At 47.6% G+C, this 14,003-nt stretch overlaps 1 protein-coding gene across 3 annotated transcripts in view; it reads left to right on the forward strand.

The window, feature by feature from the left end:
- LOC149441419 (semaphorin-3B-like) overlaps positions 1-9,350 on the forward strand; it is a 63,057-nt gene extending 53,707 nt beyond the window's left edge. For all 3 annotated transcript variants that reach the window (XM_089657361.1, XM_089657362.1, XM_089657363.1), the window contains exons 16-18: positions 3,173-3,228; positions 3,669-3,808; positions 7,769-9,350. In XM_089657361.1, the coding sequence (XP_089513487.1) occupies positions 3,173-3,228; positions 3,669-3,808; positions 7,769-8,248 (676 nt within the window). In that variant the 3' untranslated portion in view covers positions 8,249-9,350. The remainder of the gene's footprint in view (positions 1-3,172; positions 3,229-3,668; positions 3,809-7,768) is intronic.
- The last annotated feature ends 4,653 nt before the right edge of the window (positions 9,351-14,003 follow it).

The raw sequence follows: 14,003 nt of genomic DNA on the forward strand, positions 1-14,003 counted from the left end.
TGACACCGTCCCACAATCATGACGTATCCAGTCTCTGGGTCTCACCAGCTTCCAGCAGAGTGCCCCTTTACCCCCTGCCTACCGGGCACTGTCACCCCCTTCCTGCCCAGGGCCAAATTTTCAGCTTTCAGCGCTGTCACACTTTCAATGACAATTGCACGGTCATGCAACACTGTACTCATATGAAATTTTTAGCATTTTTTTTCGAACAAATAGAGCTTTCTTTTGGTGGTATTTACGGGTATTTATGGGTTTTATTTTTTGCGCTATAAACAAAAAAGAGCAAAAATTAAAAAAAAAAAAAGTTTTCTTTGTTTCTATTATAACATTTTGCAAACTGGTAATTTTTCTCCTTCACTGATGTGCATTGATGAGGCTGCACTGATGGGCACACATAGGTGGCACTGATGGGAACGGATAGGTGGCATTGATAGGCAGCACTGATGGGCACTGATGAGGTGGCATGGATAGGCAGCACTGATGGGCACTGATGAGGTGGCACAGATAGGCAGCAGTGATGGACACAGGTGGCATTGATAGGCAGCACTGATGGGCACTGATGAGGTGGCACGGATAGGCAGCACTGATGGGCTACTGATAGGCAGCACTGATGAGGTGGCACGGCTAGGCAGCACTGATGGGCTACTGATAGGCAGCACTGATGGGCACGGATAGGTGGCATGGATAGGCAGCACTGATGGGCACGGATAGGTGGCACTGACTGGCGGCACTGCTGACAATTGCCGGTTCTCGGCAGTTCTTTCCTCACACTGACAGGGTGATGAAAGTGCAGCCAATAACCGGCAACTGCATATACCTGGTGATCTGCTGTGTCATTGGACTGGTGTGATTGGCTGCTGCGATTGGCCTTTTTACCACATCACATGATCAGCTGTGTCCGTAGGAGATCACCGGGTGTGTGCCGCTGGGGGCGCGGGTGAGGGCATGTTCTGGGAGGACATCATATGACACCCTCCCAGAACTGGGCAAGCGCACTGTAGCCATCATTCAGCCATAGCACGGCTGGCAAGTGGTTCTCCAGTGTAGTTCTGTCATTATCAAGGAAGGCCAAGGGTGCCTGGGGGCCAGACTGACTGCTTCCTGAATTCTGTAGGAACATAGTGTGTAAAGAGCAGTCCTTTGTGGCTGACTCTTGAGCTACTGTACTTAGTCTATTGGAGAGTTAAACCTTGGTTTCTATCATTCAACAAAAAAAAATATAAAAGCATAAAATTGTGAAATATTGTTTTAAAGCTGAACTCCAGCATTTCCCACACATGCTGAAACTGACTACTCTCAATTCCCTGCAAACCTGCATCTCCACAATATAATCCTTGGAAAGTTAAAGCATCTATCTTCTGCCCACCTTAATTTCCTGTGCAATCTGCTGAACAGTTGCTTGATTACTCTATTAGATCTGATCAGTAGATTGCACAGACAAAGTCTGTACCTCCCAGCAGGAAGAACCATGCATGTTTTCAAGGGATTTTTTTTCTTTTTGTCAATGTTCTGCTGTTCCTGAGCATTATATGGAAGATCACATCCCTGGCATCCCTTAAGATGTGCAGGCTGACTTTATGAGCAATCTGCTGATCAGTTGCTTGATTACTCTATTAGATCTGATCAGTAAATTACACAACTAAAATATGTACTGCCCAGCAGGGAGAAACATGCATGTCTAAAGAGATTTTTCTTCTCTTAGTCATGTGCGTCATTCACTGTTCTGCTGATCCAGAGCATTATATGAAAGACCCCATGCCCAGCATCCCTTAAGACGTGCATGCTCAGACTTTAGCTGTGTAATCTGTTGATCAGTTGCATGATTGCTCAATTAGATCTGATCAGTAGATTGCACAGACAAAGTCTGTACCACCCAGTGCCCATCAGGGAGAAACATGCATGTCTAAAGGGATTTTTTTTTTTCTTTTCATCATGCGTCAGTCACTGTTCTGCTGTTACTGAGCATTATATGGAAGAACACATCCCTAGCATCCCTTAAAGTGATACTAAAGTTTTTTGTTTTTTCTTTTAAATAACAAACATGTCATACTTACCTGCTCTGTGCACTGGTTTTGCACAGAGCAGCCCAGATCCTCTTCTTCGGGTGAAGGTAAAAAACCTTGAGCCTTTAGAACAGGGGTGGGCAAACTTTTTGACTTGAGGGCCGCAATGGGTTCATATATTAGACCCGGGGGCCGGACCAAGAGTAGATGAATGATGTGTATAGTATAGTAATTCATCCCCCATAGTAATTCATCCCCCATATAGTAATTCATCCCCCATAGTAATTCATCCCCCATAGTAATTCATCCCCCATATAGTAATTCATCCCCCATATAGTAATTCATCCCCCATAGTAATTCATCCCCCATAGTAATTCATCCCCCATATTAATTCATCCCCCATATAGTAATTCATCCCCCATAGTAATTCATCCCCCATATTAAGTCCCCCCTGTGTCAATTCACTTACCTTTGCTCCGCGCGTTCCTCTCGCCATATTCCCGCGCCGTTCCAGTGTAGCATGAAAATCTGTCTCCTATGAGGATCTGTCCCCCTCAACGTATCTGCGCATGTGCCAGTTTCAGGCATTAGCAGCCGATCGGCGATCTCCGGCACATGCGCAGATACGTCGAGGGGGACAGATCCTCATAGGAGACAGATTTTCATGCTACACCGGTCTTCAGGGCGGACTGTGAGAGGAGCCTAGCGGGAGCCTAGCTCCGCGAGCCGGATTAAAAGGTCCGCCGGGCCGTATACGGCCCGCGGGCCGTAGTTTGCCCATTGCTGCTTTAGAACCACTTTAGGACGTGCATGCTCAGACTTTACCTGTGCAATCTGCTGATCAGTTGCTTGATAACTCTATTAGGTCTGATCAATAGATTACACAAATAAAGTGTGTACCACCCAGCAGGGAGAAGCATGCATGTCTAAAGGGATGCCCAACATGACCTTCACCTCCTTTTCTTGCACACAAGGAGAAGCTAACGTGCCATCCACACTATTATGTCTATGTCCCTCCTATACACTGTGTTGACTGATAGCACAAAAAGGCAGATTGAATATTTTACTTCCACATATATGTCTGTATGTGGTGCACATACTGTTTTGTGGACTTCTTCACGATCAGTCTGTCTTCTCTTCGGTGTGCTGATTCTGTCCTCTTCCTCCAGGAGGTCTCGTCGGCAGGATGTGAGAAATGGTGACCCCAGCAGTCTGTGTTCAGGAGGTGAGTGTCCACTTAGGATCTTCCCTTTAAATGAAAGCAATAACAATAAATTATAAAAAAAAAGTAAAATAACAGATAATAAACATAGCACCATAGGTGGACTGACAACTCATGGGGTCCCTGCTCAATAGGGGATCATGGGGCCCCTGTGTCCTCACCCACACTCAAACCACACCAAAAAAAGCCTATGAAAGGTACTAGGGGCATCTCATGGGACCCCCTACTGACCCTAGGCCCTCGGGCAGTGCCCGAGTTCCCGAATGGTCAGTCCGCCCCTGCATAGCCCTACCTGCTAATGGGATATGATCATGTGTTCACTGGACCAGGAAACTAATGATAGGTGGTGGTTCACCTACTGGGACTTGTAGTTCTGGGGCTCCGGGACCCCCATCTCTTGTGTGTGGACATCAGTACATAAAGTTTCATCTCTTTCCATACAGAGCAGCAGAGGGTGACTGTTCAGGAGAAGCGCCTGTTTGGAGTTGAGGGAAGTACAGCATTCCTAGAGTGTCTCCCCAAATCCCTGCGCGCCCGGGTCACATGGACTCATCAGAAGTCTCCAGAGACACCCAGGAAAGAGGTAAGAGATGCAATCCCTAGCTCAGGCTGTAGGTGACCTGAGACCTCATCTAGTGCAGGACCTCAGGGACGGGTGCACTCTAGAGCAGAGCCAGGTTGAGATTATATGGGAACCTAGGTCAACATTTGACTCAAAGAGGTGCTGGGAACTTTGAGACTTGGAGTCAGATGAAGGAAAACTTCAAACAAACTCAATATTGAGGTTGCTCCCACACAACAAGGCCTCCTTTGATGGGCACCCAACAGCAGCTCAAACCATAGATATACAGAAAGGAGCACCAGCCCAAGACAGGAGGCAGGAGCCCAAGATCATTTTAATTGCTCGTAAAAAAGTAAATTGTTACTCCATGAGGAAAGTTCTGCAATGGTTCTAATACAGATCTGTGAAGTTACTGTTCAACCAAGCTTTATCCTGTGTTGAGCCTTGATGAAGGGGTGGGGTGGTGTAGTCCCCAAAACACTATTTTTACCAAAAATTATAATTTTCTTGGATCCTTCCGTTTTGGTCAGGCACTCTTCTGTATGGTTGTAGGCCAGCATTTGAGCACCTCCTCCTTCCAGTAAAAAAAAATGGTGGCAGTTGTGGGTGGGGTGGCAGTCTCTGTCAAGTCCTCCCCTCCTGTAGGGTGAATCTGGGCTAAGAATGATATGAATTACAATAGTAAAAAATAGTTGAAGCAGGTAACAATGCAGGTATGGCTGCTCCCCAAAGAACCAGAACCAGACCAAAAGTGGTAAAGGCCAACTGTTTCAAGCAGAAATTTTTCATGGTGATCCTTGAAAATGTGTTTGGATCACAATTTAGACTTCAAACGAAAGGGTGGCTGAAAGCTTTTAGCGATCTGTGCTTCTGTGTCTGTCAAGGTCCTACCTTTTCCCTGAGGTTATGTTACTCCATGTGCTGGCGTCCATCTTGGATTTCTGCTGTGCATGGTGGGAATCCTTTTATGCCTTCAGGTCTCTGAGGTGCATCCCCCAGAGGGGTGTGGCTGATGACATATAAGCCTGTGGTCCACACATGCTCTTTGCACTTGTGTCTTGTGTCTTTGTGTCGCTATTACTCTGTTCTGAGTCTCGTGACTCTCCTGGTATCTGATTCGGCTTGTTACTCGACTATTCTTTGTATTCTCCTTTGATCTGACCCTCTGTTGCTGAACCTGGCTCGTGACCTGTGATTCTCGTCTGCTGTCCTGTACTGTTTTGTCCTGTTGTTGTTGACCCGGCCTGTCTGACTACTCTTTTGTCTCTTCCACCAGCTACACGCCATTGGCGGCGGCCATTACCGCAGCTGAGGTGTCTCAGGGGCCGCGACCTGGTTCCTGGCTGCGTCAAGTCCATCCCCACCATCAGGGGTCCTGGTGAAGGGCAGCCTGGGACTTAGACTCTGCGCCCTGAGGGACTTCGGTCTGTGGGTGGTGGTTGTGGTCAGGCAGTGCGTTACATTGTTAGGCCTGCCTGTCCGTTCCTCGGCCCCTGCCCTGACAGTGTCAGGTTCCTCCTTGGACAGTCAACCATAGAACTCAACGAAAAAAAAAAAGACAGTTGAGTACTAGATGATGAAGGTAGCGGTCAACAGTAAAAAAAAAGGTTCAAGCAGGTAACAAGGCAAGTATGCACACTAAAGAAGCCCACACCAAAGTGGTGAAGGTCAACTGTTAAAAAGAAAAATCCTTCATCCTTGAAACTGTGTGTAGATCAAAATTTAGACTTCATACGACGGGGGTGCCAAAAGCCTTTTAGTGACCATGTTTTGGGCCAGGTTCCTCCCAGGACAGTCACCCGTAGAACTCAACATAAAAAATAAAACAGCTGAGTCCTAGACATTGAAGGCAATGTTCAATGGTTAAAAATTTCCAAGCAGGTAACAATGTATGTATGCACGCTAAAGAAACCCAGATCGAAAGTGGTAAAGGCCATCTGTTCCAAAGAGAAATAATTCATAGTGATCCTTGAAATGTGTTTAGATCAAAATTTAGACTTCATACAAGGGGTGCCAAAAAGCTTTTAGTGACCGTGTTTTGGGCCAGATTCCTCCTGGCACAGTCAACCATAGAACTCAACACAACAAAAACAGTTGAGTCCTTGATGCTGAAGGCAACATTCCTTCTGACGCAAATAAAGTGTTCTTGGTTCTGAAGCCAGTAGCAGTTGGTCACATTCAGCTGGATGTTTGAAGACGTTTTGTGACTTCTTAAAGCCACTTCTTCAGTCCCAGATTATGAAGCATTCACTAAATACATTTTTCCACCTCTGGGTCCATTAGTCTGTTATTGACAGACACCCAACGCTTTAATTTAAGGAGGAGTTCTTCCTCTTCCTGTTAAGAAATCTAAGTTGCGCAGAAAAATTTGAGACAACAAAACCGCATTCAGAAACCCTGTCAACTGTTCCTCTCCTTTGAAAAGCCAGACAACCTCACAGTATAAATGTCACGGTCAGGCTCAGAGACAAGTAGCTCCAGTAGTTGAGATACCAGCAGGAAAAGTACATCGGCAGCTCACCCTGGCGGTTGACACGGGCTCACCCAAGGCACGGAGTCTAAGCACTAACCGGTATTGACCAGAGCCCCTCATGGTGGAGATGGGTTTTAGTAGCAGTTTGGGTTCCTCAGGATTGCCCCACCAGGAGGAGGCCGAGGTTCAGTATCAGATATAGCTGGTAGGGATCTAGCAGAAGCATAGACAAGGAACAAGCCAAAGGTCAGTAACAAGTGGTTTCAGGTTGGAATCAAGCAGAAACGTAGTCAAGAAACAAGCCAAAGGTTGGTATCAAGTGGTTTCAGGTTGGAATCAAGCAGAAGCGTAGTCAAGAAACAAGCCAAAAGGTCGGTATGAAGTGGTTTCAGGCTGGGATCAAGTGGAAGTGTAGTCGAAGAACAAGCCAAAGGTCAACAACAAGTGGTTGCCAGTTGGAATCAAGCAGAAGCGTAGTCAAGGAACAAGCCAAAGGTCAACAACAAGTGGTTTCAGGTTGGGATCAAGCAGAAGCGTAGTCAAGGAACAAGCCAATGGTCGGTATCAAGTGGCTGGGAAGATATGGATGACAGCGGGAGGGACAAGAGCGAGATATTGGCAGGAGAGAGGACAATAATCTGACAAACAGGAAGTGCAAAGGCATGGCCTAAATAGGAAGTTCATGGCAGGGGCAAAGAATTCAATGTTCACGAGAAACGCAGTACAAGACAAGATTGTGTAAGGCAGGGGTCTTCAAACTTTCTAAACAAAGGGTCAGTTTTCTGTCCTTCAGACTTTAGGAGGGCTGAGCTGTGGCCAGTAGGTGTAAATAAAGTCCTGACATCAGTGGAAAAAAGCCTCATAGTTGGTGGCAATGGGAGGAAGTCTCCTCTGCTCGGTAGGTGGGAATTAATCCCATTGCCACCAACTATGAGGCTTTTTTCCACTGATGTCGGGACTTTATTTCTTCGGTGTCATTGGGATGAATTGTGCCCCATTGTTGGTGTCATTGGGATCAATTTTGCCTTGTCACTGGGCTCTATTGTTGGTGTCATTATTGAAAGGAATTGTGCCCCTATGGTGGTGTCAGTGGGGGAATTATGGCCCATTGTTAGTATAAGTGGATGAAACAATGCCCTGAGGGCCAGGTAAAAGCAAGCAAAGGGCCGCAGTTTGGAGGCCACTGGTCTAAGGGTTCAGATAGGGAGCTGTCCAGCATCTCAAGTGTTCAGCAAGAAGAGTCGCTGTCAGACACAGCAGAGGTCCCGGGTTCAGATCCAGCTTCTTACAATAATTTTTTTGCATTTGAGTAGAATTCAAGGCTCCTCCTTAGGTATGTGACAGGGTACATATTCCCCTTGGAGCTGTGGTGGGCCCACTGGTGTTACTGCCGAGTTTCTTCAAAAACTGTGAATGCACTTTTGTCTTAGTGTCCCCAACCTGAAGGATATATACTGTATGTTTCTCCTTGTTGGTTTGCACATGGTGACCTTGTGTTCCCTTTTCAGGTGCAGTTCGATGAGCGTATTATCGGTACTGATCGTGGGATCCTACTGCGCACAGTGATGAGGCGTGACGCCGGGACCTATCTGTGCCACTCTTCAGAACACGGCTTCACGCAGGTCCTCCTTCAGCTTAACCTAGAAATCATTCCCACCTACCGAGCAGAGGAGACCCTTGGCCCCCATCGCGTTCCACCGATGAGGTGGTACCAGGACTTCATGCGGCTTGTCCAACAGCCAGGCTCCAAAGGTGAGCAGATGTGCGAGGAGCTGTGGGCCCGCAAAGGCCGGGCCACGCACCCACCAGGCCCCCAGGGAGCTCCTCAGGTACCGGCGGCAAAGGGCCCAGGCCGACCGATGCCACCTCTAAGCATAAAAGCGAAAGCCCAGAAATGGAAACACCTGGAGGACAAGATCAAAGTGCGAAATCGCCGGACGCACGGGCACCAAAGGGCTGAACGGGGCCCTCGCAGCGCTTCAAGTTAGGTGAGGGGACTCCCAAAATGTTGTGAACTTGTACGAAGGCTGGTGTGGGAAACCCTCTGCGGGGGGGGGCCGTCTTTGACACTTTGGAGGACCTTTGTGTCAATCCTGGGACAATATAACAACGTACAATGTACTGCTCTGTCGCCCTAACCTCTACCAAAGACTGCAGCCCACCGCGCTCCAAAACCATCACCATTCCTACGCACTCCAAAAGTGGCCTCCTTACCAACAGAAGATTCGGCTTGCAGACCGGTGACATGGCGGGAAAGGGAACGGCTGGGCATTTGTGGATTCTGGAGGTATCTAAACCGTGTTTGCACCTTTACTAAACACATAACCCGACAACTTCAGTGCCACTTCAGAAGACTTTTCCTTCCACCATTAATGGCGTTCCTCAAGTTCCTAACAGCTAGAAGCAAGAATTACAAATCTACGGCCCCACCTTGTTCTCACGTCTCCGGTTCCTCAAAATGGACAGACCCAACCACTCACATCTCCGAAGTTTCTGTACCCGACACTCCGTGTTATTTTATCACACCCTACAAATATTTATTTCAAAATGCCGGACCGGGTTTACCCTCCTTCCAGCACCGCGTGTTCCTCAAGTTCCTAACAGCTAGGAGCAAGAATTACAAATCTACGGCCCACCTTGTCCTCACGTCTCCGGTTCCTCACAAATGGACAGACCCAACCACTCACATCTCCGAAGTTCCCGTACCCGACACTCCACGTTATTTTATCACACCCTACAAATATTTATTTAAAAATGGCGGCAACGGGTTTACCCGCCTTCCAGCACCGCTGCCATTGTCGCACCTGGCCCAGCGTGACTTGGGTGCACTAAGTTCCCCTCCCCCCCCCAACCATGGAGCTGCCTTTGTTGTACAGACAGACTTTATATATATATATTATTATTAGTGTAAATATTATTATTAAAGTCTAAATTAACCCTTTGTTTTCTGCTGCTACAGATGGAAAGCGATCGGGCTCAGCCTGATCACCGGCACCAATCGGGTGAGGGGTGGGGGGTGCTGGACAACCGGCGCACAGCCGGAAAGACCTATTAAGTTAACACAATAAAAAGCGATTTATTTAAAACGTGCGTCTTCTCGTCTGCGTGTGAATATTCTCCACTGAACTAACACCAAACAAAAGGGATAGGACCTCTCCGAATTGTAGTATGTGTCCCCGATGGTTGGAATTCCCATCACTTCCTGTCCTGGCAGGAAGGGGTGGAAAATATGTCCTGTGGGGGCACAGCATAGGGAAGCACAGAGACCCAGTGATGACATCACTGGGTCTAACTGAAGGTATGTATAAAAACCATATGCTATGCATATACCATGCCAGTGGGGATCCCTCTAGAAGCTGGAAATCACTGTGGTAGTCATGGCTACTACACCGCTACTAGTCCACTACTACACCGCTATCAGTCCACTACTACACCGCTACCAGTCCACTACTACAGGGCTACTACACCGCTACTATTCCACTACTACAGGGCTACTACACCGCTACTAGTCCACTACTACAGTGCTACTACACCGCTACTACACCACTACTAGTCCACTACTACAGGGCTACTACACCACTACTAGTCCACTACTACACCACTACTAGTCCTCTACTACACCGCTACAATTCCACTACTACAGGGATACTACACCGCTACTAGTCCACTACTACAGGGCTACTACACCGCTACTAGTCCACTACTACACCGCTACTATTCCACTACTACAGGGCTACTACACCGCTACTAGTCCACTACTACAGGGCTACTACACCGCTACTAGTCCTCTACTACACCACTACTAGTCCACTACTACACCACTACTAGTCCTCTACTACACCGCTACTAGTCCACTACTACAGAGCTACTACACCGCTACTAATCCACTACTACAGGGCTACTACACCGCTACTAGTCCTCTACTACACCACTACTAGTCCACTATTACACCACTACTAGTCCTCTACTACACCGCTACTAGTCCACTACTACAGAGCTACTACACCGCTACTAATCCACTACTACAGGGCTACTACACCGCTACTAGTCCACTACTACACTGCTACTAGTCCACCACTACACCGCTACTAGTCCACCACTACACCGCTAATAGTCCACTACTACACCGATACTAATCCACTACTACAGGGCTACTACACCATTACTAGTCCACTACTACAGGGCTACTACACCGCTACTAATCCACTACTACAGGGCTACTACACCGCTATTAGTCTACTACTACAGGGCTACTACACTGCTACTAGTCCACTGCTACAGGGCTACTACACTGCTACTAGTCCACTACTACAGGGCTACTAGTCCACTACTACAGGGCTACTACAGCTACTAGATTCTGGGTCCTGTACCGAGCGGCTGCCCTGCTGCACGGTGAACACAGGAGTTCGGTCGCTGGGCACAGGCGCCTCTCAGAGGATGCTTTGCATTTTCTCTATGACTGCACAGCATTCTCTGATTGGATGAGGTGGAGAGCATGACGTAATCCCTCACCTCGTCCATTCAGAGCACTCTGTACATTGAGGGAATCTCCTAATGATGAGTGTAAATACAGAAATGTACATGATTTCAAAATGTACAAAAAAAATTCATAAAAATAAATTGCCCGTACAGGTACAATATTAAAGACAAGGAGTGTGACGATCGCAGCGTCAGACCCCAGACCTTCTCACCAAACTCGTGACCGAAGGACTAGCCAATCTAAAACCGCACTGTCACGTGCTTAACAATGCCACGCACAGCTGCGCCCTGCACAAAGATTTTACAGCTAATGGACCACAATCTGTGTACCGGCAGCCTGGACGCGATTGTTACTGGGTCAGGTTAATTACGCAATTAACCCTTCACACTGCCACCACCTCCTTTTTGTACAGAGAAAGGGGAAACTCGGCGATATCAGCAATAACACTATGATGTTTGCATAAGCGTCTGTATACCACTGTCACCACAGGCAGCGATATACCGAAGTTTAAAACACACAGTAGCACTCTTCAGAGGCAGGGATTCTTAGTTTGCATTAAAGAGCTTTAGAAACAGTTCAACACTTTCAGAAAGTAGAATTTATTACTAAAACGTCAAAAGGGTGCAATAAAAATATTTACAGAAAAGATGTAGCGTGTGTGTATATATACACACACACACACAGAGAGATCAATAACACAGGAAAGAGATAACAGAAAGAAGTTTAGAGAGATAAAGTACTTGCCAAAAGTCCTGGGTTAAGCAGCTTTCAAGTTCTCTGAGCAAAAGGGCCATCTCCCAAAGTTGGTTCCGATGTTAAAAGGGAGCTTCTTCAACTTCAACTCAGCTTGGCTTTTCTAGGAACTCAGCAGGGTGTCTCCCTGAAGCAGAGAACCAATCGCCTCGTTTGGGTGGGTGCTGCAGGCGGAGACCCAAGCTAGAACCAAAATCCCTCCCAAGTTGATACCAGGGCAATAACTTTCCCTGGATACATGTAACATTCTATCCACGAGTAGATTAATATGCAGAATCATCTGCTGAACGTCTAGATATGAAATAGGACATACCTGCTGAGACGGTTAAGGAGATATCATTTTCTGCTCTCCTGTAGATGTCAGCTAGGGGGTGTAATATATCAGGCGACTTGTATTAAAGTGACCGGTGTGAATATATGCCCAGTTTTTATGTAAGTCTTCCATAATCCAAGATATGGAATCATAGGGGAAAATAGATTTTGAATGAGGTGTCTGTTTTACGGCTTATCTGGCATGTCTTTGAAGCCCAGCGAAGGACTGGTTTATGGTTTTGCAATCCTTTTCCAAGCAAGAGTCTCACAGACATGGGGGGGGGGGGGTCAGGCTAATTGGGGTTTATAAACATGATGCCCTCCCAATGTGTTTGCTGCTTGTGATCTCTACATCATACAGATCACGTCACTAAACAGAGGGGGAGGGGGGATTTGGAGAGAGATACAAGATGGAGGATCCTTAGCAAGATGGAGGACCGCATCCATCTTTGTGTGCACAATTGCTACAAGGTGTGTCTCCACCTCCTCCTTGGAAAAAAAAAAAGGTTAGAGGTGACCCCCCCAGTGATCAGACTGTACATTGTAACTTTATAGGAGGAGGAAGCATTTCCTCAGTCTCCCCTCCCCCAGTGATCAGCCTGTACATTGTAACTTTGTAGAAGGAGGAGGAAGCATTTCCTCAGTCTCCCCTCCCCCAGTGATCAGACTGTACATTGTAACTTTGTAGAAGGAGGAGGAAGAATTTCCTCAGTCTCCCCTCCCCCAGTGATCAGACCGTACATTGTAACTTTGTAGAAGGAGGAGGAGGCATTTCCTCAGTCTCCCCTCCCCCAGTGATCAGACTGTACATTGTAACTTTGTAGAAGGAGGAGGAAGCATTTCCTCAGTCTCCTCCCCCAGTGATCAGACTGTACATTGTAACTTTGTAGAAGGAGGAGGAAGAATTTCCTCAGTCTCCCCTCCCCCAGTGATCAGACCGTACATTGTAACTTTGTAGAAGGAGGAGGAGGCATTTCCTCAGTCTCCCCCAGTGATCAGACTGTACATTGTAACTTTGTAGAAGGAGGAGGGAGCCTTCCCTTAGTCTCCCCTCCCCCAGGGATCAGAGTGTACATTGTAACTTTGTAGAAGGAGGAGGAGGCATTTCCTCAGTCTCCCCTCCCCCAGTGATCAGACTGTACATTGTACCTTTGTAGAAGGAGGAGTAAGTTACACAATGATCATAGCCAGCACTATTGAACACAGCCAGGATTTACATGATTGTGTCATCTGTGAGCTGGAATCTCAGTACAGGAAGTAGATGGTGACCCCGGATGAAACCTGAACAAAGATGGTGCCGTCCTTCTGGAGCGGAAATCAGATGAAGGCGTGGTCAGGGGGAGAAGGCGTGGTCAGGGAGAGAGGTAACCAATACCTGGAGGGGTCACACTGATACATTGTATACATCTGATGACACTTCACATTACTAATCCATGAAGCTATACTTCTGACACAGGTGGCTCCAGCAGCATTGATGGCGTGCACAAGCGCGCGCTCTGAGCCGCGGATCCGCGCTGCCTTCACACGTGTCTCTGGACGCCGTCTTGATGAATGTCTGACACCCGCTCCAGCCTCATCTGGGAGAAGAAAGCTGGCGGCAGTTCAAAGGCGATCGCCTGGATTCCGATGCGAGTGTGACTCATCCCGCGCTCACATCAATCGGCGGATCTGGAGCGGACATGTTGCCAGCATCTTCCAGGAACATGTTCGGGAGAGCAGACCAGTGCCTGCGTGTGTGGCAGAGTCCGTCCCTGCCAGCGGGGGGGGGCGCAGGCCACCTGTTAGTCGGTGGGATACAGAGAAGTGAAGCAAGTAGTCACGCCAACTTTTAACTATTTAAAACTTGCGTTCGTATTTTATTTTCCAGAAATACATCATTTCTGTTTTCAGACTGGGTCTCTGTGCTTCTCTATGCAATGCATGGCTGGTGGGAGGGGCTGTACATAGCTTCCTGCCTCAATACACCTTCCAAGAGCCCCCAGTCCTGAGGCAGGCAGTGGGAGGAGCTATGCAAATATCAAAATGCAGCGATGTGGGCATTCCTAGGCAGGCCGTATTTGCATAAGTACCACCCACAGGTGATGCTGAGCTTCCACGATTGAAAGAACTGAAATCCAATGAATGAAAGGGGCGGGGCCAGTGAGTTTAATTTATGCTGCAGCATGTGACAAGGAATGTCCCCACCTCCCCCCTGAAGA

The sequence above is a fragment of the Staurois parvus genome, unplaced genomic scaffold (assembly GCF_062004578.1).
Source record: "Staurois parvus isolate SC_StPar_1 unplaced genomic scaffold, SC_StPar_1.0 ptg000986l, whole genome shotgun sequence".
NCBI lineage: Eukaryota > Metazoa > Chordata > Amphibia > Anura > Ranidae > Staurois > Staurois parvus.